Source organism: Monodelphis domestica, chromosome 1 (assembly GCF_027887165.1).
Source record: "Monodelphis domestica isolate mMonDom1 chromosome 1, mMonDom1.pri, whole genome shotgun sequence".
NCBI classification, from domain to species: domain Eukaryota; kingdom Metazoa; phylum Chordata; class Mammalia; order Didelphimorphia; family Didelphidae; genus Monodelphis; species Monodelphis domestica.
The window spans coordinates 507,089,723-507,113,574 of NC_077227.1; the positions used below are offsets into that span (position 1 = coordinate 507,089,723).

The 23,852-nt window shown below is 40.0% G+C and overlaps 1 protein-coding gene across 25 annotated transcripts in view; it reads left to right on the forward strand.

Moving 5' to 3' along the window:
• The window catches only part of ZMYND8 (zinc finger MYND-type containing 8), a 133,419-nt gene that overhangs the window by 30,209 nt on the left and 79,358 nt on the right, over positions 1 to 23,852 (forward strand). For 2 of the 25 annotated variants that reach the window (XM_056812998.1, XM_056813002.1), the window contains exon 1: positions 18,846 to 19,215. The exons of 17 other annotated variants lie outside the window; for them this stretch is intronic. In XM_056812998.1, coding sequence (XP_056668976.1) covers positions 19,209 to 19,215 — 7 coding nt within the window. In that variant the 5' untranslated portion in view covers positions 18,846 to 19,208. Of the gene's footprint in view, positions 1 to 18,841; positions 19,216 to 20,914; positions 21,363 to 23,852 lie in introns of those variants that run through there. 6 more of the 25 variants (XM_056813001.1, XM_056813006.1, XM_007475793.3 and 3 more) reach the window with 5 other exon arrangements.

Here is a 23,852-nt window from a genome sequence, read left to right on the forward strand (position 1 = left end):
CCCAGTCAATGGATACCTCCTTATTTTCCAGTTTTTTTTGCCACCACAGAGAATGCAGCTATACATATTTTTGTATAAGTATTTTCCTTATCTCTTTGGGGTATCAACCCAGCAGTGGTATGGCTGGATCAAAGGGTAAGCCCTTTAGGCATAATTCCAAATTGTCCTCCAGAACAGTTGGATTAATTCACAACTCCATTAGCAATGTATTAGTGTCCCAATTTTGCCACATCCCCTCCAACCTTTATCACTTTCCTTTGCTGCCATATTGTTTAGTCTCCTACCTGCCTGTACTTTAGAATAAAGACACAGAGATCATCTATCTGTTCCCCTCATTTTACAAAGTCAGGAACTGAGGATAAGAGGAGGAAAGGAACTTTTCTGGGATCAAATGTGACTGATTACTAGGTTAGATAGATAGGGACCTGGCAGAGGTATAAGATATGGTGGTTGATTGGCTATAGCCATCTATGGAAGTAGTAGTCAGATGCATTAGTTCAGCTCAAAAAGACCAGTCATGGAATTCCTTTGTCTTCTCCTGCCTTTCTCAATATAGGAATGGATGGGATGCTTTGTTATGCATTAGGACTGAGTGGTCATCTTTTTACTTACATGTTTATGTGCATTTGTTTAGGGTGAAATATATTACTTAATGATCTGGAAATTAATCCAGAGAATTGTTTGATGGCCATATTATTTATTTTCTTATGAAAAAACTTGAGGCTTTAGGATGCTCTGAAATTTGTAAAGTAATGGTCAGAGATTCTTTACTTCCAGTTTCTTACTCTGTCCATAACTCAGTTGTTTTATCAGTCAGAACCACCCATTTCACTCCCTTTATTAATCCACCAATTCCTAAATTTGTCTTTCCCGATAGACTTCTTGTCATTTAGCCTTTGCAGTTGAGTTGTACTTTAGTTTAGGGTTTTGACAGGTGGATTTTCCTGGGATATTTGGCTGACTTTGTCTTCATACAAAGCTGGAGTTTGCTTCTCTTCTCAAAGATACAAAGTGCTAATCACGTTGGTGACAACAGTAGAACATAGTGGTTATAGCAGGGCTTCTATCACAAGGCAGGTCGGGTTCCTTGAAGCAAGGGACATATTGAGCTTTGATGAAGAGTGGATTGGTTTGCGTCACAGGTGATTTGAATTCCATGCCTCAGTCTGTCCTAGTAAGCATGACCCTGGGAAAATCATTTTGCCTTCTTCCTTTATAAAATGTGCAGTGGTTAGAGGAGGTGGTCTCTGAAGATTGTTCTAGCTCAAAACAGTATGACAGGTCTATATGTTAGCTGTCTTTAAGAGTAGTAAGGTATAAGATACAGTTCGCCTATTTCTTCCATTTCCATTTTGATCTTTGCCTACAAGGGCCTCACTGCAGTCAGTTGCATCATGTGAATATTCTGAAAGCAGTTGCCAAGGCAGAAATCCATTAAAAAAAAAACAGGGGAAATTTCTGACTGAGGCCCTGCCCTGTGCACAAGGAAATGAACTACCTGGAACCAAAATACAGATGTTAAAAAAAAAAAAACCACCAAAAAAACAAACATAACATAACATTCATAAACCAGGAACAATATTGTTGACACTCAAAATTTGCTAGGTATAGCTTTGCTTTAAGAGATGGAAATCACATTAGAGTATGCACAATTACAGCAATTTGCTAAGTGGCCTCAAACTTTAATTAGCACAGGATGTGAGTTCTAATTGTCGTATGTAAATTAAAAGTGCCATCTCACAAAAGGGCTATTTATAAAGAAGACAGTGAGATATATACCTTGTATCAATTTTCAGTGAAAAACACTTCATTAAGAGGCTGCAACAAATGGGTTCTTTATTCCCCCCAACAATCCTTTCAACAAAATAAACCATAATTCCATAAATGGCGGCTTTGAAAAAGCTGAGAGTTTTTTAATTAACAATTTTAAAAGTACCAGAATTTAAAATATAATTTTATGTATGCATTCCTGTGGCCTTGGCCACATCTTTCATTATTGAGCACCAAGAAGTCACATAATGAAAAATATGATAAGAAATCCAGATCTTGAGGTCGTTTATTTCAGCCCCCTCATCAAATAAATCTCTATAGTTTTTCTATTTCGAATTTTACAAGAACGGAAGCAAGGAACATTTTCATGTGTAAAATAGAACAAAAAAATCCACACATTTGATATGTTCACAGATGTCTGTCTCAGTCTGTACCTTGATTCCTTCATTGTCCTCCACTCTGGAAGTGAGCTGATTACTTCATCATTGGCCTTCTGATGTGATATTCCTTTATTTTACAGCTGAGGTAGCTGAGATCAAGAAGGGTTAGGTGACTTGCTCAAGATTACATATTGGCAGAGCCAGAATTTGAACTTTTGGCCTCTGGCTCCAAATCTAGTGCTTTTCCTACCATACCGGTGGAGCCAAACCTCTAACCATTTTTGACAGGCAGCTGCTAGTTGGGTGTTCTTCTAATGGGTGTCTTCCTGGTGGTCCCAAAAGATTAGCTAGGACCTCAGCTGTAGAAGTCTAATTCAAAGTGGAGTGTCCCTTGGCAGATTAGATGTAGTCTTTATGTATATAGGGAATAGCTAGCCATCCAGTTTGCCTGGAACCAAGGATATGGGAAAGGGGAAGTAAGTTTGGAAAGTTAGCAAAGAGCCAGGATCTCGATGGAGAGTTCTATCATACAATTGGTAATAAGAGTGCTCAACTTCAGGACAGATTAGGTGGATATTTAGACTTGGAAATTGTCTACATGATAATTAGCATTTATATAAGACCCTAAGATTTGCAGAACATTTTATAAATATCTAATTTTTATCCTCGCAATGACATTGAGAGGTAGGTGCTGTTATTTTCTACATTTCACAGTTGAGGAAACAGGCAGACTGAGGTTAAGTGACTTGCCTAGCATCATACAGATAGTAAATGTCTGAGGAAGGATTTGAACTCACATCTTCCCAAACTGAGACCCAGTGTTATATCTACTGTGCCATCCAGCTGCCAAGAGATGACAGTAATTGTTACCAAGAAAGCTAATGAAATTTTCAAGGAAAAGGATATAGAGAGCGAGCATAAGCCAGTTTTATTGATGCTCACATTTTTGTGCACAGGAGGAGGCGGCTGATAAATAGGGAAAGGAGAATACAAAGTGGTCAGACCAGTCAGAAGAGAGCCATGAAACAGCAAGAATAACAGAAGAATAGCAGAACAAGGAAGGGAAGGGCATCCTAGAAGAAGGAATGAGGGACAGAGCAAGTAAAATTAAAACAGGTCAGGCTCTTAGATTTAGCAGTTGGGAAATCTTTTGTTACCTTGAAAAGAATAATTTAAGTTGACTAGTGAATGTGGGAGGTAGATTGCAAGGGATTGAGAGAAGTAAGAGGGGAGAGGATGGAGGAAAAACAAGGTAGATGCTTCTTTGTCTTCTCTGGGAGCCCATAGGAAAAGGGAACAAATTATACATTCTTACAATTTAGAATTAAGAGAGATCTTTAATGATTGTCCAGTACAAGTCTCTCATTTTTCAGAATAAGAAACTGAGGTCTAAAAAAATCAACTTGAGTAAAGTTACACAGGTACTAAATAGTAGAATGTAGATTTGAATCCAGGGCTTCAGAGGCCTTAGAATTTCCTGAAATCCTATCCAGTTCTCACCCTCTAAATGGTCAATATATCAACAAGCCCCTTTTTAATGAATAAGAATTGGAAAAAGTTGAAAAGAGTTTGAAAAGCTAGTGGTTATGTTGTGTGAGAATCAACATTAAATGACCTAGATTTGTTCATCACATACTCTTTTTTTTTAATAACCCATACCCTCTGTCTTAGAAGCAATACTGTTTATTGTACTAAGGCAGAAGAGCAATTGGGGGTTAAGTGACTTGGCTAGGGTCACACAAACTGGGAAGTATCTGAGAATAGATTAGAACCCAGGACTTCGTGACTCCAGGCCTGGCTTTCAGTTCACGGGGCCACCTATTTGCCCCCATCACATACTTTTAGTTAGTTACCGAGTCTTTCAAAGCTAGAGATGATGACCTTGTTTTTAGCCCAGTTTGTGCCTGGAAATAATTATCAAAGGACAAATGCTTGGTGGTTTGAAATGAATCGCTGGTTGTAGCACTGTTCCTTTCGCAAAGCAGATAGGAGCTAGTTAAGGTGGACACAATCCACTTCATTGTGACCCCATCCATGAGAAGTATTTGAAACTAATTGACATGTTTGTGACTTCTACTGCATGTAAAAAATGTGTTAACAATTTAGGCTTCTGAATGCTGCATTTTAACCTAGTTTGTTTTACAATCTGAGCATGTAGATATTGGCCCAAATATCAGGCTCATTTTCAAGATTATTTTCTAGTAATATAACTTTTCACCTAACCAGTGGCTCTACCTCCTGATCCTTTCCTTTTTCCATTCGTGACAACATTCTCTCCTTTATCAAAGTTTGAGAACTTAGAGACATTTATGCCCTTCAGTATTCCTTCTCTTTCAAAAAGTCAATGGCCAAGTTCTTGATTTTCCATCTTGCAATGTCTCTTCCCTCCCCCTCTGGCACCCATTTCAGGTACTTATTACCTCTTGCTAAGAGTATTGGAATAGCCGCTTTGGTTCCCCTGTTTCTTGCTTTAAGCTGCCAGACTAATCTTTCTGTGTTTCTCCCTTGTTCAATAACCATCAATCATCAAACAGTTATTATGCATTTATTATGTCCTAAGCCAAGCTCTAGGACCACAAATGAAAAATGAAGAGCTCTTTCCCACTAGTTTACAACATAATAGGAAATACAATATATACATATAAAGGTATATGTATGTATGTGTGTATCTATATATGTATATGTATTTATATATGAGATACATGCAAAATTGATACAAGGTAACTGGAGGAGGCATCAGCAAGAGAGGGAACATAGTGAAGAAGGTGGCATTAGAGCTAAGTCTTGAAGGAAGCCAATAATTCTAAGGCAGGGAGATAAGGAGGGTGACAGAGAAGATAGACACATGGAGACAATGAGAAAGAGAGAGATGGGGAGAAGAGTTGGAGAGAGAAAGACAGAGACAGATAGAAATTGAGAGATAGAGAGAGAAACAGAGAGAGAGAGAGAGAGACAGAGAAAGAAATAGGAGGGGCAGTTAGGTTTGCATAGAGGCTAGAGAGCCAGGCCTAGAGATGGGAGGTCCTGGGTTCAAATGTGGCCTCAGGCACTTCCTAGTTGTGACCATGGGTAAGCCCTTTAACTCCCTCTGCCTAGCCCTTACCCCTCCTCTGCCTTGGAACCCATACTTAGTATTGATTCTAAGATGGAAGGTAAGGTTTTCTTTTTATTTTTTTAAAAGGTGGAAGAAGAGTAGGAGGAAATGAGTGGAGGTAGCCTGCCTAAGTAGAGGTATGGAGATGGGGAATGAAGTGTCCTAGGTGAGGAATAGCAGGTAGCCCTGTGTTGCTAGACCATGTGCACTGGAGAGGAATGTATAAGACTGGAAAGATAGGAAAGGGTCAGGTTATAGAGTGTTAGATGCCAGACGGGAGGGTTTTATATTTGATCCTAGACATAATAGGGAGCCATTAGTGTTTATGGAGTAGAGTGGGGTTAGAGGAGGAGTCTTGACATGATCAGACCTGCACTTTAGGAAAAGCACTTTAGCAGCTGTTTTGAGGCTGTATCGGAGTGGGGAGAGACTTTAGGCAGTGAGAGCAGTGAGGAGACTGTAACTTTCAAAAAGCTCTTTGTATCTACTGAATAAAGTCCAAACCCTTCTTCAGCCTGGCGTTTGAGGACCTCTATGATGAGGTTCCTACTTATCTTTTCAGCTTTGTCTCATGCCAGTTCCCTTGATGATTCCTGTGTTTTGGTTTTGTTTGTGGTGATTGAGTCATATTGGTTTTGTCTGACTCTTTGTGACCCTATTTGGTGTTTTCTTAGCAAAGATTCTGGAGGAGTTTGCCATTTCCTCCTGCAGCTCATTTGACAGATAAAGAAGGGAGGCAAAAAGAGTTAAGTGACTTTTCCAGAGTCACACAGCTAGTTAGTGGCTAAGATCATATTTGAAATGAGGAAGATGAGTCTTCCAGGCCCAGTACTCTATCCATTGCATCACCTAGCAGCCCCCTGTGTTCTAGTTAAAGTAGTGTAACTGCACCAGCTTGCCTCTGTTCCCCAGATGTCCTGAGTTATCCTGCCTTGGCCTGTGTGTACTATCTTTCTTTGTAACTGGAATGACCTCCTCTCCATGTGTTCATAGGAATTCTCCTTATACTTTAAGTCCCTCCTCAAATACTGCCTCCTTTCCCTCATTCCACTAGAAAGAACTGATCTCTTCTTCCTTTGAACTTAAAAATTTTATTTCTCTCTACTACATTAATAGTGGGTTCCTCAAGGACAGAGACTGGGTCTTATTTATCATTAAAGCTTCCTCAGCATTTAGCACCTCTTATCTCTAGTAAGCACTCAATAAATGTCTGATAAAAGATGATCCTTGGAATTTAAGAGTATGGCTAGCTGAGTAATAGGCTGTAATACACAATTTCACTCAATTAGACTTTTTTTCCCCTCTGAACAGTGTTAGAGGCAGCTCAGATCTAATGAATAGAGCACTGGACTTACAATAAGATCATCTCGGTTTGAATCTAGGCTCTGTCACTGGTTAGCTATGTGACTTTGGGAATTATGAACCTATTATGAACCTCAGTTTTCTCATTTGTGAAATGGGGTTAAACTGATTATTTACTATGTCCCTCACAGGGTTGTCAATAGGAAAGTACTTGATGAATTTTAAAGTGCTTTATGTTTGAATCATTTTGATTAGTTGTTATCATCACATTGGGAGAACATTGAGATTCAGGTGACCTGGGGTCTAGTCCCATCTTTACTCCTATTTAGTTAACTATGTGACCTTGGACAAGTTAGTTTCCCTATCTGCAAATGAGAGAAAAAGTGTTTGTATAATCTCTCGTAATTATCCTTCTCACTTTAAGATTCTGTAATTCTAAATCAGAGACTAACATTTTGTTTGGAAAGATTATTTTGATTCTTAAGCATAGTTGTGGATTCTTTAAGTTTCATGCTGGAACAAGTATGTGAAATCTGGAGGACCAGGTGTGAAGACAAGTTTAAGAGTCTTCTGTGTAAAGCAGGTGATGTATTTTGGTTTTGGGTGTTAGAGAATATGCACTGTAAAGTCCAGAGTTATTGTATATATCAACTCACCCTGAAGCTACAATCAAAGAATCTTAGAGCTTGAGGGGTGATCGAGCCAAAACTATCTAAACTGGAATCCCCTTTGAAACAGCCCCCTAAAGAGATGACAGAACTTCCATTTGAACACCTACAGTCAGGGGCCAGGTGTCTCTTCCTTCCAAGCAGTTGGGTTCCATTGATAGACAGCTCAGTTGTTACTCTAAGAATTGAAAGTTCAAGAACTGGAAGGGATCTTGGCTGTTTTTTAGTTTAGTCATCTGGTTCCATAGATGAGGAAACTGAGGCACCCAGAGATGAAATAACTTGCTTTGAATTGAGTGGAGCAATACTGAAGAAAAAAACAACTTTGATAGTAGTTGGAACTCTGTTCAACACCTGGATCATCCATGATCCCAGAAAAGCATTGATGAAGTGAACTGTCCACCTGCTGACAGAGAAGGGATGGATTCAGAGTGAAGAATTTTACGCATACACATCCATGGAGCTTGATTATTTGTATTTGTTATAAGGAATTGTTTTTTCTTTTCTTAGTGGGTGTTAGGTGGGATTTCTGTTAATTTAAAATAAAAAAAAAAAAGTAAGAAACCAAAGCAAATCCTCTGACTCTAAAACCAGTTATTTTTCTCTTTGTGCCATAATGCTTATTAAGGATCTACCACGTGCAAAATTTTGTTCTATAGTTCTTGCCCTAATGGAGTTGGAATATATCAGGCACTCTTACCAGATTAATTTTCATAATGTACAATATTGTGTGGTGGATGTATTGGAGAGTTTTACAAAACAAAATGCTTTATGGTCCAAGAGGCAGAAGTTCAGTAATGACTAGGCAATCCAGGAAGTTTCCTGCAAGTAGATTTAGTCTTTAATGGATGAATAGACATTCAGCAGGCCAAGAGGGAGAGGGAGGAATGAGCATTAGAGCTTGCACCAAGACCAGAAAGTATGGAGTGCCTTCTGGGGATAGATAATAAGTTAACTTGTGGAGAAGAGAGACAGGAGATTAGGTTGGAAAGGTAGAATGCTGCCAACTGCTAGTGAGTGAAGAGTCTTGAATGCTTGTATATTGCAAGAACCCCTATTTAAAATTTTTAATTTTTACTGACAAATTTTTTTTCTGAATACCCTCCTCTAACTCATTGAGCTACCCATTGTAACAAAGATTTAGACAGAGGGAGACTTTACAGACCCATGATGTATACACATATATGTATGGAGATACATGTGTGTGTGTATTGATGTAGATGTGGAGAGAGAGAAGAAAGGGATGTAGGAACAGAGAGAGAGAACGTTCAGTTTAGGGAAGAGCAACCATATCCCACTTCCATATTTTTCCCTATCTCTGCAACTAGAGGCAGGAGGCATATTCTCCTGGAGCCAAACTTGGTCATTATAATTATACAGCTTTCAGTTTTTCTTTTCTTTTCTCTTTTCTTGTGTTTTTGTTTTTCCCATAATAATCATTATTTGGATATTACTTCCATAGTTCTGATTAATATACTCAGCCTCAGTTTGTCTGCCTGTGCTTCTCTGAATTCTTCATATTTGACAATATTCCATTAAATTAATAAACTACAACTGTTTTTAGTTGTTTTTCCAAAAAACGGACATGTTTGTAGTTCTTTGTGGCTCCCACAAAGTGCTGCTTTTTGTTTTTTCTTTGGTATTCTTGAAGTATATGGTTATCAGACTTCAGATCAAAGAATTTGGAGACTTGACTTTTGTAATTTTGTACTTGATAAAACCCAACCAATATAAACATTTTCATATACAAAGTAGAGAGATTACATGTGAAACCACAAAGCTATTATGCATGATTTGTTTTTTAAAAAGTATGTGATAAATTTGATGTACTTATTTCAAAGCTATATGCTTGTTTCTGTTTCTGATATTCCTTCTATTATTCTTCTGGGCATTCAAAAAAAAAATGCTTCCTGGACAGTTTAGGTGGCTCGGTGGGTAGAAATCTGGGTCTAGAAATGGGGTAAGTCTTAGACTCAGATTTAGCCTCAGACTCTTCCCAGCTATGGGGCCCTGGGCAAGTCACGTAACCCTCATTGCCTAGCTCTACCACTCTTCTGCCCTGGAACCAATACTCAGTATTGATTCTTTCTTTTTGTTTTTAAACCCTTACTTTCCATCTTGGAGTCAATACTGTGTATTGGCTCCAAGGCAGAAGAGTGGTAAGGGCTAGGCAATGGGGGTCAAGTGACTTGCCCAGGGTCACACAGCTAGGAAGTATCTGAGGCCAGAGTTGAACCTAGGACCTCCCATCTTTAGGCCTGACTCTCAATCCACTGAACTACCCAGCTGCCCTCCTCAGTATTGATTCTAAGACAGAAGATAAGGGTTTTAAAAAATGCTTCAATGACCCTCTTTTCTTCCTCTTCATACCCTTTGGAGAGAGCATTGCTTTCATTCTATTCCATTTCCTCTGAAAATCCTTTAGCCTAACCTCATATTTAAAATGGAAGAAAATTAAATGAATCCTTCTTTGCAAGAAATAAGCAGATTCAAGCAAAACATCCCAGGATTGTCCCTATCTGAGAATATGTCTCGTTCTTTAAAAATCTCTTTGTCAGGGGGTGAGTAGAATACTTCATCATTGATTGATTCTGTGGACTCGTCATTGGCCATTGTTTTGATGCTGGCTATTTGTTTTTTGTTTTCTTTTCTTTTCTGTTTAAAAGTCAGAGAAATCTGTTTTCCTGTTGAATTTGATAAATTATTCTACTAAATTTGTACCTATGTTACATGTGCCTGTTCAATTCTCTTTTGTCCTGTTCAGATAGGAGTCAGGCTAAATGGGTTAGGGTTAAAGAACCAGGAAATCTAGATAAGAGAAGTTACAAAAAGAGGTAAAGTTAAGTTTAATGTAAGGTGAAAACTTTCTAAGAATTAGAGCAATCCCTAAAGCAGAATGGGCTACCTGGGTTGGAGTGGAGGGAACAGGGATTGGGGTCTCCCTTGTCACAGGGCTTTGGCAAAAGTTGGATGGTCCCTTGGGTCTCTTGGGTATATTGTAGAGGAAAGTCTTCTTAAAGTGTGAGTTGGCAGAGATGACTGATACTTCATCCATTTTTGTGATGGTGCGATTCTGATTTCCTAATGGGGAGAGGTTATTGTGGGTATGAGGAGTCAGGGAAAACTATCAGAAAAAGGCTGTTTGAACTGGGCCTGGATGATGACTGGCCCTGAGGGAACAAGGAGAGGAGGAAGGCAGGGTATTCCCCACTGTGGGGATCAGCCTTTGAAGTTAAAGGGTGTTGGGAATCCGTGTGTGTGGCTGAGGACAGAGTCTGATTAGTTAAGGCTAGTGCCGAATGAGGAAGATTGACAAAGCCAATTAGTACTCCTGATAGATACCTAAGTGGTAGCGAGATATCTGGAGGCATGTCAGTCGGAGTGTTTTATCTGCAGGGTTATTCCTTTAGTCCAGCTCACCAAGCAGAATTCACAGAAGATGAGTTTTCGTATTGGTGGTGGGTCGATAGAAATTCACGGCTCAGGGGTTTAATAATCTACACTAATAATAACTCTATGTTTATGGAATACTGTACTGTTTATAAAGCACTTTCCTTATAAATAATCTTGTGACATAGTCTAGAAAAACTATTATCCATTTTGTAGATGAGACTGAGGTTGAGCTGGGTAATAATTTGTAGTCGCTCAGAAAAAGGGGAAAGGAATGAGAGCAGGGTTGAGTGATGATCCCAAGATGTCGGATGAGAATCCTAGAGGTCTGTTGGTTTGTGGTATGTGTGGATGTGTGTGTACATATATATATATATATATGTATGTGTATATATATATATGTATATATAATTTTTCAAATAAAAATATATTTGAATTGAAAAATTATATTTAATTAATTTAGAATATTTTTCCATGGTTACATGTGGTATATTTTCCTTGAAGAAAGCTATGTTTTTTCTTTTTCATTACTGGTTCGTTCAGAAATGTTGCCTAGCAATAGATCATGAAAACATTGGATTTAGGCTGGGAAGGAATCTTAGAGATAATCTAGATGAGGAAGCCAAGAAACAGTGAGAAAGTGACTTAGCCAAGGTCACATAGGCAGTAGCAGAGGCAGTATGGCAAAGCTAACCCTTCTGTCTCCCATTAGAGTGATGTTTCCTCTACCACACAGTGTTAATGGTAAGGAATTACTCTGTCCCAGCCAAGGTTTTTTTTCCCCATCTCCTATTTCTGCATTAACTAGGCGGCTCCTCCTTTAATGGACCATGATGCCATCAACGTGGGTACTCTCTCCTCCACCTCAGATTGAAACCTCTCAGTACCTTCTCATACTGTGTATCTTTTCAGTGCTTTTCCATAAATCTGCCACAGAGGATTTTCCCAATGCACTAGAGGCCTTTCTCTCATTCTATTAATATTTCATGGATTTCATTATAGCACTTAGACTGTCCATCTGTTATCTCTTACTCACACTACATGACTAGTCCACTGCCTTTTTCAATCATATGTGTGCTTATAATATTAATAATAGCTGACATTTATATGGCTCTTTAAGGTTTACAAAGCACTTAATGTACATTATCTCATTTGATCCTCACAACAACTCTGTGAGTTAGGTACTAGGGAGATTACTGTCCTTTTTACAGATGAAAAAAATAGATGCTTAGAAAGGCTAAGTGATGTGCCGAGGCCTGGTGGGTAAAGAAATGGCCTGAAAGCATGGAAGGCTTGGGTTCAAGTCAGGAAGTCAATGGCACTGAGCTAAGTGTTAAGATCATAAAGAAAGGTAAAAGACAGTGCCTGCCCTCAAGGAGCTCATAATCTAAGGGAGAGAGAATGTAAAAGATAACTTTTTTTTTTTTAAAATCCTCGCTTTCTGGCAGCTCTTAAGACAGATGTCTGGTAAGGGCTAGGCAATTGGGTTCAAGTGCTTGCCCAGGGTCAATGCTGCTAGGAAGTATTTGATCTCCATTTGAACCTCTTCTCCTCCCAACTCCCGGCCTGGCTCTCTGTCCACCTAGTGAGCTAGCCATGCCATGAAAATAACTTTGTACAAGCAAGCTAAGTATGGGATAAGTTGGTGGTAATCAATAGAGACTTAAGAGGGCGCAGGAGAGTCCATGTGAAGAAGCTGGGATGTTAGCAGAGCTTTGAAGGAACCCAGAGAAGGCAGAGGGCAGAGAGGAGGAGGAGAAGGGGGAAGGGCATTCTGGGCATGAAGGACATCCAGGGACAGTTCCTGGAGTTGGAAGAGTGAGTGTATTGTTTAGGGAACAGCAAGGGGGCCAGTGTCACTAGATCTCCCAGTAGGTTAGGGGCAGTGGGGGTAAGAAGTTTCAGAAGACAGGAATGGTGGGAGATGGTGGGTTATAAAGGATTTTGTATGCCAGGCCCAGGATTTTATATTTGATCCTAGAAGTGATAGGGTAGTGAAGTGGCACAGTGGATAGAGCTTGGGCTCAGGGAGATTTCTTTTCCTGAGACAAATTTGGCCACAGACACTTCCTAGCTGTGTGACCCTGGGCAAGTCACTTTTCCCCGTTTGCTTCAGTTTCCTCATCTATCAAATGAGCTGGAGAAGGAAATGACAACCATTCCAGGATCTCTTCAGGAAAACCTAGATGGAGTCAGGCAGAGTCGGGCATGACTGAAACAATTGAACAACAACAACAGAAATGATGGGGAGCCATTGGAGTTTTTTGAGTTGGGGTGGGGTGGGGAAGTAATGTGGTCAGTCTCTTGCTTTAGGAAGATAACTTTAACATTTGAGTCAACAACCTACATTGATAGAGAGTTTCCTCTGCCCCTGAACTCACAGATTTAACCCCTATCCCAATCCTACAGCTAATATTGTGGCTTTCTCCTCTGACAATAATTCCTGGGCATTTTCAAGTGGATCCTTAGGGCTTACTACTGTTCTGAGAATTTGTTTCCTTTCTTTCTTAATTTTAAGAAAACCCTCATCTTCTGTCTCATAATTGATACTATCAGTTTAAAGGCAGAAGAACAGTAAGGGCTAGATAATTGGGCATTGCCTGGGTCACACAGCTAAGAAGTATCTGGGGACAGATTTGAACCCAGGACCCCCATCTCTAGGCTTGGTTTTCTATGTACTGAGCCACTTACTCCTTAAAAATGATTTCTTTAAAAAAAACTTTCTTTTTAACATTCTTTTAAAAACATTTTTGAGTTCAAAATTCTCTTCCCTCCTCCAGGCCCTCCTCTTTCACCCATTGAGAAGGCAAGTGGAAAATGAATTTTTTATAGGTAAATTTGTGATTAGTCTCCAGGAAGCAGGTTTAGAAATAAAAATGCAAAGATTTAAATGATCTCTCATTTAAACCCTCAAGGAGTTTATATTCTAGGCAGCTAAGTGTCTGAAGACTAGAGTTCAGATGTGGCCTCAGATACTGGCTGTGGGACTCAGAACAAATTAATCTCTGACTGCCTCAGTTTTCTCAACTGTAAAATGGGGATGATGACGACGACGACGATGACGACGACGACGACGACGATGACGGCGGCGACGACTGTTCCTACCTCCCAGCTGTGAGGATCGAACAAGATGTTTGAGAAGCTGTTGGTGAAGTGCCTGGCCCATAGTAAAAAACACATAATACTTATTCCCTTTCCCCTTTCTATGGGGTAAGGTATGCGATTATATTACCTCTATCTCCATCTCACCAAAATTTTTGGAACAGAAGAGTTTCAAGTTTTGCACCTACCCAAAAAATGTGCTGTTGGCAGCTTTGTTTTCTTTGAAAAGTGACTTCTTTTATAGTCGTATTGTGGTGTGCACTTGTATTACCCCCGTGATCAAATTCCAAGTCTTTTCAGAATGATCCTTTCCTTGTGATAAGGGTTAAACATGAAGTAGACGGCTTCTTTGCCTACTCAGTAATGAATTCTCTTCCCTTTAATTTTTTTTCTCTCTATAAAGTCATTATGGAAAGAGCAGGAAACTTGCAGTTCATGTGATGGTTCTAGACCTACTTCTGCTATTAAGTTCATTTTGTGATCTTGGATATGTCATTTCCTTTTTCATGGCCTTAGTTGTCCTCCACCATGAAATAAGACAGTTGCATTAGATTGTTTCTGTGATGCTTTCCAGTGCTAAACTTGAATAATTTGAGATATCTAGGTGGCACAGTGGGTAGAGTATTGAACCTGCAGTCAGGAAGACCTGAGTTCAAATCCAGCCTCTGAAGATTTACCAGCTGTGTGACCTGGGCAAGCCAACCACCATCTCTCTTGTTTCCTCATCTATAAAATGGGGACAATAATAGCCCCTGCTTCTCAGAAGAAATAATATTTTTAAAATTATTATTATTTTTTAAATTTCAACATATTTTTCCATGCTTACAGGATTCATTTTTTCTCCTCCCTTCTTTCTTCCCTCCTCCCGGAACTGACAAACAATTCCACTGGGTTATACACGTGTTATCACTTGATGCCTATTTCCATATTATTCATTTTTGTAGTAGAGTAATCTTTTAAAACCAAAACTCCAAATAATATTACCCATAAAAACAAGTGATAAATCATATGCTTTTCTTCTGCAAAGAAATAATATTTTAAAAGTGCTTTGCAAACTTTAAAGAACTGTGTAAATGCTGGCTATTATTGTTCTTATCTATCAGCTCTGATATTTTAGGTTTTGATGATTTTTCATATTTTGTTTTTCTTTAAACCCTTACCTTCTGTTTTAGTATCAGTTCTTTCAAACAAAACTCCCAAATCCTACCTTCTGTTTTAATGACAATTCTTTTTTTTTTTTAAACTCTTATATTCTGCCTTACAAGCACTACTGTGTCTTGGTTCCAAGGCAGAAGAGCAGTAAGGGCTAGGCAGTTGGGGTTATGAGACTTGCCCAGGAACTTGTAACTTGAAAGTTTTGGGGGTCATGTTTGAACCCAGGCCCTCCTGACTCCAGGGCTGGCTCCCTATCCACTGAGCTACCTAATTGCTCCCATTTATAGGGATTTTAAAACAGAAGAGCTGTGAGGGATAGGTAATTGAGGTTAAATGACCAGACATTTACAATGCACTTAATAAATACTCAAGGATTGACTCCTTCTAGGAGGCTAATCACAAATTTGCCTTTAAAAAAAAAAATCAATTTTCCACTTGTCTTCTCAGTGGGTGATGGAGAAGGGGCTGAAGGGAGGGAGAGTGACCAGCTGGGAAATATCTGAGTCTACATTTGAACCCAGGCCTTCCTAACTCCCTCTATTCACTGTGCTGTCTAGCTGCCCTTATTCTGTTATAGTTCTTGCTTGATTGAGCAGTTATCTTTTTGCCTTGATAGTCTTTTTTTTTATTATTTTTAAAAAACTCTTACCTTCTATCTTAGAATCAATACTGTGTATTAGTTCTAAAGCAGAAGATTGGTAAGGGCTAGGCAATGGGGGTTAAGTGACTTGCCCAGGGTCACACAGCTGGGAAGTGTCTGAGGCCAGTTTTGAACCCAGGACCTCCCATCTCTAGGCCTGGCTCTCAATCCACTGAGCTACCCAGTTGTCCCTACCTTGATATTCTTAGTGTTACTAAAGCTCAGAGTTCCAAGGGAAGCTAAAGGTGGGTGAATGCACTTCTCACTCTTAATTGTGTGTTCAGAATGACATTGAGCATTAATCATTAACAAATCTATGAACAAATAATCATCTGCTACTGGCTTGCTACTCAGGTGCTAGGAAAGGTTGAAATGCAAGAGAATTAAGGTTTCATAAGTCGTTTATATTTATATTCCAGGCAAAATGGCCTACTTGTTGTTCCCCAGGTAAGACATTCAAAGGATTAGAGATTTAGAACTGGAAGGAACCTTAGAGATACATCTTCTAGTTTTAATACCTTCATTTTTATAATTGGAAAAACTGAGGCCAAGAAAGGTTAAATCACTTGTCCAGGGTCACACAAGGTCATTATGGGTCACATAAGAGACTTTGTCTCAGATCTAGGGTTCTTTCTATTACACTAGCATTTCCTATCTCCCTGCCTTTGTCTTTTCTTCCTGGAATGCCCTCCCTCTTTACCACCTCTTAGTGTTTCTCTCCTTCCAGGCTCAAATTAAGTGCCACCTGCCAGCTCAATCCAATCTCCCCAGTTGTTAATGTCTTCACTTTTAGAAATTACTTTGTATTTGTTTTGTTACCTGTCTTGCATTTGCTCATCTGTGAACTTTTTGTTTCTTAGGAGTGTAGGATTGTAATGTAAATTATCTGAGGGTAGGAATTAGTTTTGATTTTGTGTCCTCTGGAGACTAGCACAGCCTGACATCGATGGCTTCTAATAAAGCTTTGTTGAGACTTGAGTAATAAGCATTTAACACAAATGAATATATAATTATAATGCCGGTCGATTTATAGATTAACATTTCCCATGTAATCGTTCATAACCTCAGTTTTTTAAAAAGGGGAGAGTATTTTTAAAACCAGGAACCACAAATTTATAATCCTGTTATTTGGATCCTTCTCCATAATGCTGTTTGTATTGTGACAGAAATGACCTTTCTGTTGTAAATTGCTTTCCTTTGTAATCCCTTAAAGGCAGAGACCTTGTTTCTTCTCTTCTGTATCTAGAATAGGCTCATGGCTATAGTAAACTGTAGATGTTTGAAATGAATGAAATGAAATGAAGTTCTGTATCATAAAAAGTCAATGATAAGCTATGACTGCTACTAACTTAAATGTTTTCATCATGGTTTTAAGGTTTATAAAATACTTTATATATGCTATCTCATTTGAGAATCACAGAAGATTAGTACAGCTAGTATTCTTTCCATTTTATAGATGGGCAACATGAAGTCCAGAGTTGAAATGAATTGTCTTCTAGTAAAAAAACTGTTAAATGTGGCAAACTTGGAATTTGAACCCAGGTCTTATGTGGGCAACTCTTTCTACTATGCCATATTTTCTCTCTAAAGGGGGTAGAGGTTTCATATAACAAAGCTAATCACTTCCCATTTTAAAGGTGATTTATGGTTTTTACATAATGCTTTACTCACAACAACTTGAGGTAGAGAGTATTATTATTGTCATCGTTATTTTCAAGTAGAGGAACCAAGAGAAATTAATTTTTCATATTACATATAATGACATTAAATTTCCAGATTTTGTAAAAATGGCACTCAATCTGGTGTTAAGAGTTCTGAATTCTTTTCCTGACTTGGCAGTGTCCTCTGCCTTCTTTGATTTCCTTAAGGCCCCAGCACTCATCCCACCTTCTTCAAGAAGCCTTTCTCATATTCCTTAATCTTGTTGCCTTCCCTCTGAGATTCTCTCCAATGTAGCCTATCTGTATCTTGCTTGTTTTATTTGCTTGCCTTTTGCCTTCCCCAGCAAACTGTGGGCTCCTTGAGGGCAGGGAGTGGCTTTTGTCCGTCTTGGTTATTGTGCCCCATACCCTGTGCCTGGCATGTAGAAGATGCTTAATACATTCTTGTTGATGTGATCTGGCTTGACACAGCTGTGAAGTTCAGACTGGGACTCAAGCCCAGCTGGTTTAAGCAGAACATGAAACTGATCTTCTACATCTAGGGGCACAAGAGAGACCAGAGGTGGGACTGGTGAAGGTGGAATATTTCTTGGCACCTTTTAGAGAATTTTCTAGGCCTGGGCAGGCTTTGGGAAAGCAGGGCCTCAGGCAGAACACAGCCCAAGCTTCTTTTTCCTTGAAGAATCACTGATCTCCCTGCTGTCGCTTTTTTGCCTTCTCTGCTTCCTTTCCCTCTCTGGTGCCTCCTTCCCATCCCCCGTCTTATTCATTGGAACCTTTTTTCTGTTTGTAACGTATTCTTTCTTGGTATTAACTGCTGGTCAAATGCTCTTGAATTATGGTGGCTGCATTCCATGAGCCAGCATGTTTTAGCCAAGTGCTGGGGGCTCCTAAAGAGTCCATAAGTAATGCGCAGAGGAATTTGGTCCACCAGGTAGTTGCACTCCAAAGCCCATGAACTTGGAATTATTTATAGACAGATGATTAAAAGCCAAAGGAAACCAGTTCTATTGCATTTTCTTCCCAGTGATTTGGCCTAACTTTAAGCACTTTTTTTACATGTAAATAAATTGAACTGAGTCAGACCTGAAGGGTACTAGCTGGAATAATAAGGACTGCATATAATTGGAATTTGGGGAGGCCCTTTATTTTGCATGTAAAATTCCTCCCAAGCTGGCACTGCCCCAACCAGGAAATTCCTGGAGACTTGTCCCCCTAGTTTCCAAAGGCCTCATCCTAAAGGAGATTAGAGACCTGGCCAGAAAAACTCTTTCACTATGGTCTAGCAATTGTCTAGAAGCAGCCCTGAATTCATTTGCAAATCAGCCTCATTTCCCCAGACTTCGGCTGCCTCAGTCTTGCAAAGCTGGTTCTTCTGTGTACAATCTTTTGCATGTGAATATCCCTCTTAATGGCTTTCTGACCCTGGTCTGTGTGGGCTCTGTCTATCTTGTCGGTATGTCCTCCTTGCTGTTCCCTTTGAGTTCCTGTTGGCTGACATTCTGGCGGAAGCTCCTTTGGGTTAAATTCTGGGAGCACACAAGATGGTGCCCTTTCCTTAACTAGCATGGCCAGCAGACATGCCATATTTACAGAACTATTGATCACGCTGCAGCTTTTCCTTGCATTAATGAGCAGGATGGTTTATTTTGTTGCATGTGTAGCATTTGGTGCAAATAGGCCTGTTGCTGCGAATTGCAACAAAGACTTTAATCTGAGCTGAACTGCTGTCATGTTTGATAGATTACAGCTATAGCAAATATCTATAAACGGCTTTGGTGGGCTAGGCCACTTCAGCTGCACTGTACACAGGAGATTGCAAAGAGGTGGTGGGATTCTAGCACCAGTGGGGAACCTAATAAGAGAAAGCAGTCGCAGCAATAGGAGGAGATAACTCCCAGCCTCTCCTTTCCCTCCTCCTCCCTGGGAGAGGCCTTCTCACTAATAACAAGCCAGCCGGGGAAAAAGCCTGCAAGCAGAAAAGCCTCTTGAAAGCCCTCCTCTGATGTGGCTGTGCCTGCTGACCGTCACCCACCTAGTTTTGAAATGGCTGGTAAGTGCTTTTTCACTGGGGTTTGGGTTTCTGGCCTTCTGTGCTTTGAATTTATATTTTCCTCTGGATCTTGCGTGCCCCTCCCCCACCCCCTTACGTATTTCCTAATGTCTGTTTCACATTTGGAAATTGATCATTTCTCCTTCCTCCTCTTGCACTCCTGCTAGAAGCTCAGGAGCTTTCCTTGCTCTCGATGTGAATTTCACATGGGAGAGTTGGTCCTTGAGACAGCTAGATCAAGGCTTGCTTGGCCTTGATCAGACCCATGTCTTCTGGAAGTAGACGTCCCCAGCCAGGAGACATTGTTTTTGCATTCTATCTTTGGGGACCTCAGCTCCCATTTCCAGAAACATAAGCGTCTCTGGTTTCAGAGATTGTGAGGGCTGGTGATTCCTCAGAACAGCTCTCTTTAGTGGAATTTGGCTCCTTTCGAAATATTTAGGATTGTAGTGTAGAAAATCAGGGCTTCTCAGAGAATCTGTAACTCTCCAGGTTTTTGCACGTGTTTAACTTGGCTGGGGCCTGCCTTCTCTTTTGGGCTTTGTCTGTGCCCTTGCCTTCCCCGCCTCCCTTGACACCCCTCCCCCCCTTTCTTGTCACCCCTCCCCCCCAGGCCTTTCTGGGATTTCGGTTCATTATACTTTTAAGTATTGGCTAGGGAGGATTCTGTTGCTTCTAAGCAGCATGTCCTGTTGGGGTACCCTGCTCTCTGGGTCTTTAAAAAATGCTTTGAAATTATTAACTGTTTTCTGCTTTGTTGCTCTGGAGAGCAGCATGTGGTCATGTTTGAAGTAGGCCATGGAGAGTGTGAGCAATTACTCCAAGTGCAGTCTCTTCATTTTTACCTGATGTAGCAGGGATATCTGGGTTCTGGAAAGTTAGGTGCTTGTGCTGCAGCTTCTTCCTGGGAATGGTTCTCTCCTAGAGATGTCTGTTTGGAAATTCATTTGGATTAGAGCAAGCAGCCCTGAAAGCTTTCCTGTCTTCATTTTGTTTGTTAGACTCCTCTCAGGGATGGCCGGTTTCACAAAATGGGTTCCCAGTTAGGAGTATGATACTGGCCCTTTGTGGGAATGCTTGGTGTGGAGATAGATAGTGGGGAAACTTGGTTTTCTGTATCTGGGTTTGCTGGGGGTGGTGATAGGGGGAAAGTAGAAGCCCAGGACATAGAGATGGACAGTTTCCTAGAGAATACTTAAAAAAATTGTGGTGGATCAGGAGCAAAGGACTTGAGTTTGAATCCCAGTTTCTGACTCTTACCACCAACTGTGTCCATTTGAGCACTTTCAGACCTCTGTTTCTTTATCTGTAAAATGAAGGGGGGAGACAAGATCACTCCTAAGATGCCTTTTAACCCTGGATATACATTTTCTCCAGAGAATCAGCTTCATAGTAGCTATGATCAGTGAATAAGCAGAGATCTCCCAAATGAAGGCTTAGAGCCTGGTCTCTTGAGCTATGTTAGCAACTGTCTTGGACACTTTCCTCCCCTCTGCCCTCCCCCGCTCTCCCCCCTCCATTTGATTTCAGTAGCCGATTGTTATCATCATTCTTTTATCTAGGCTTATTACTGGCTACCACATAGGGGATGGTTCAGGCAATTGCACTGTCAACAACATTAAAGAATTTAAGACACCCCAAAATCTACTACAGGCCCAGGGCTTCAGTGGTAATCACTAGGCCTGTCTTTTCCAGCTTGAAAGACTAAAACAATTCCCAGTAATGATGCGTCATTTCCTGGGCTGGAGAACTAAGAGCTCCGAGGAGTCTGTGTGTGATCCCAGAGGCGGATGTGGGGGAAGGAATGCCCGATGGTCAATGAAATGGAGGTGTCTGCTTTAGATCTGAAGGGAGCTGTGTGTACTAGGAGCCTGATATATGAGCTGAACAGGGCCTGCTTCGTAGTGGAAGAGAAGCTCCGTTTAGGAGCCAGGAAACAAATGTATATTTTGGAACATACATGGTTGTTCTGCCCTGGTTCAGAGTTGAACAGACTCACGTGAACACCATTTAAATGCAACAAGAGCCACAAAACAAAAACAACTGAGCTCCATTAATCAAAGCCCAGCACCCACGTTCTTCAACCACATACGACAGAGAGAGAAGAGTAAAGAACAAAGGAGACAAGATGCCGATGGATCGAGATGGTGAATGTGTTTGTCTTTTTTTTAAACACTTCTTCCTTCACCCTCTTTAGCTGAGGGGGAGAAGAATCTGTGCTTTGGGGCAGAAGTTGAAGGTTTGAATTATTGCTCTGTTAATAATTGGGGTTGATATTAGGCCATTTGGAAAATCAAGGCTTTACTTGGGTTTTAAAAGAACATTTTGAAAGGAAATTGTGTTTTTTAATGAAGGCTGTTTCTGGTCTTAGTGCTGAAGCTAATCTCACATGACTGTCTCTTCTTCTAGTCAGTACTTCCTACACAACAGGCTTTCTAGATTCATGAGATATCCTTTGATTATGGTCAGGGGAAATGTTCTATCTCAACCTTCTTATCCCTGTGCTGTGTCCTGAGTCACATTCTTTAGAAGTAGCCTTTTTAGAGGTAACTCCTACACATAACATTTTCTGAGCCATATAGATGATCTATTCATATGTATGAAATATACATTTGTAGCTTTACATTTACAAATATACACATACATATAATATGGACAGGGCGAGACAAGACTTATGATTTAATTAATGTGGAGGAAACTTCTCCAAGAGAAAAACACTTTCTACCTGTGTAAATCCAAACCTCTTAGTTTTCTCCACTGTAAAACCGGAATAAGAAGATTGCCTATCTCTCAGGGTGGTTGTGAAGATCAAATAAAAAGACTTTATCAATTTGCTTAGCATAGTGCCTGACACATAGTAGGTGATTTATAAATGCTAGCTGTTATTATTGTTGAACATCAAAGACTTAGGTTTGCTCGGAGTCACATAATTTGTTTATCAGTCTAGAGGCTGCACTTGGAAACCAGGTTATCCTGACTGAGAGGCCTGCTCTATATCCATCTGTTTTCTCAAATATATTTTTTAAATTCTCTTTTGGGAGGGGGAAGGGGAAAAAATAGTGGGCATAAAACAGAACACTGTCATTCATGTCAGAAACATGTTGATTAGAGATTATTTCATTCCTTGTACTTGTATCCCCAGGGCCTAGCACTATGCCTGGCCCATAGTAAGTGCTTAATAAATATTCATCAAGACAAGTCTACTAGTATTTAAGCTTCTGCTGTGTGCTAAAACACTGGAGATATAAGAAAAGGTCTTCTTCCCTCCCCCCTTACCAGCTTCTACCCTCAGGGACCTTACAGTCCAATGGGGGAAAGGAGGGACCATGCAAACAACTGTGTAGAGACAAGATACATACAGGATAATTTGGAGACAAATAACAGCTTAATGCACTTAGACATTAGCTTTACTTGTTGATGGATTGATTGGCCTCTTTGGTAGGAGATATCTAGACCAAGTTAGTTTGTCAGGCCTATTTGTTTAGTATTCTAATTTGAATTTACTTACATTTCTTTAGCCTTTTAAATTTCATAAGGTGCTTCAGATTTGGAAACTGAAGCAAGAACATGCAGTAGTTAGTACCAGGGTGACACAGAACCCACAGGATCTGTAGTAAGAGATTGATAAATCGATCTATGTTATAAGGGATTGTAGTAGATAATCAATATATGTAGTAAAGGATATATCAGTATATGTAGTAAGGAACTGATGAATCAGTGCTTGTCGACGAAATGCTACTTCTCATAATGGTGACAAATGTATTTATACAGGGTGTCCCCAAAGTCTTAGTGCTGTTTTAAGCTTTAATGATTTCTAAGCAGCATTAAGACTCTGGGGAGGCCCCAAAGAGCTCTTTGAGGTTTACCATGCACTTTATGTACATTATTTCATTTGATCCTCAAAACAAGACTTCTGAGGTAGGAGCTACATGTATCATTATCCCCATTTTACAGATGAAAAACCCAAGGCTGGAAGATGGAGTCTAGTTTGTTCAATGTTGCATAAGCTAGTAAATGTCTGAGGTGGAGTTTGGACCCAGGGCCCCCCTGATTCCCTGATCCCAAGTACCACATTCAATCTACTAAGAGGCAATATAATGTTGTGAATAATTTTTTAAGTGGAGTCAGGAGATATGGGCTTAATGTAGAACCAAGGCACAGAAACGGAATTGACCTTTCCAAAGTTTTCTGCAGTAATGGCCAGAAGGTTGAATCCATGTGGATCCTACCTCTAGTTCTTATTATCTCTGTGACCCTGGACAAATCTGTGCTCTTCTTCTTTTTAGGGGGCTGGATGAATGAAGGGGGATTTTTTAAAAAAGCTCTTACCTTCTTTCTTAATATTAATTCTAAGGCACAAATTCAGAGCTAGGTAATTGGAGTTAAAATGACTTGCCCAGAGTCACACATCTAGGACCAAATTTGAACCCAGAACTCCCAACTCTAGTCCTAGCTCACATACACTATACCTAACTGCCCCTATGAAGGAGTATTAATACCTTTAAAAAAAACTTTATTTTTTATTTTAGAATCAATATTGTATCTTGGTTCTAAGGCAGAAGAGCCCTAAGGGCGAGGCAATGGGGGGGGGTAAGTGACTTATCCAGGGTCACATAGCTAGGAAGTGTCCGAGACCA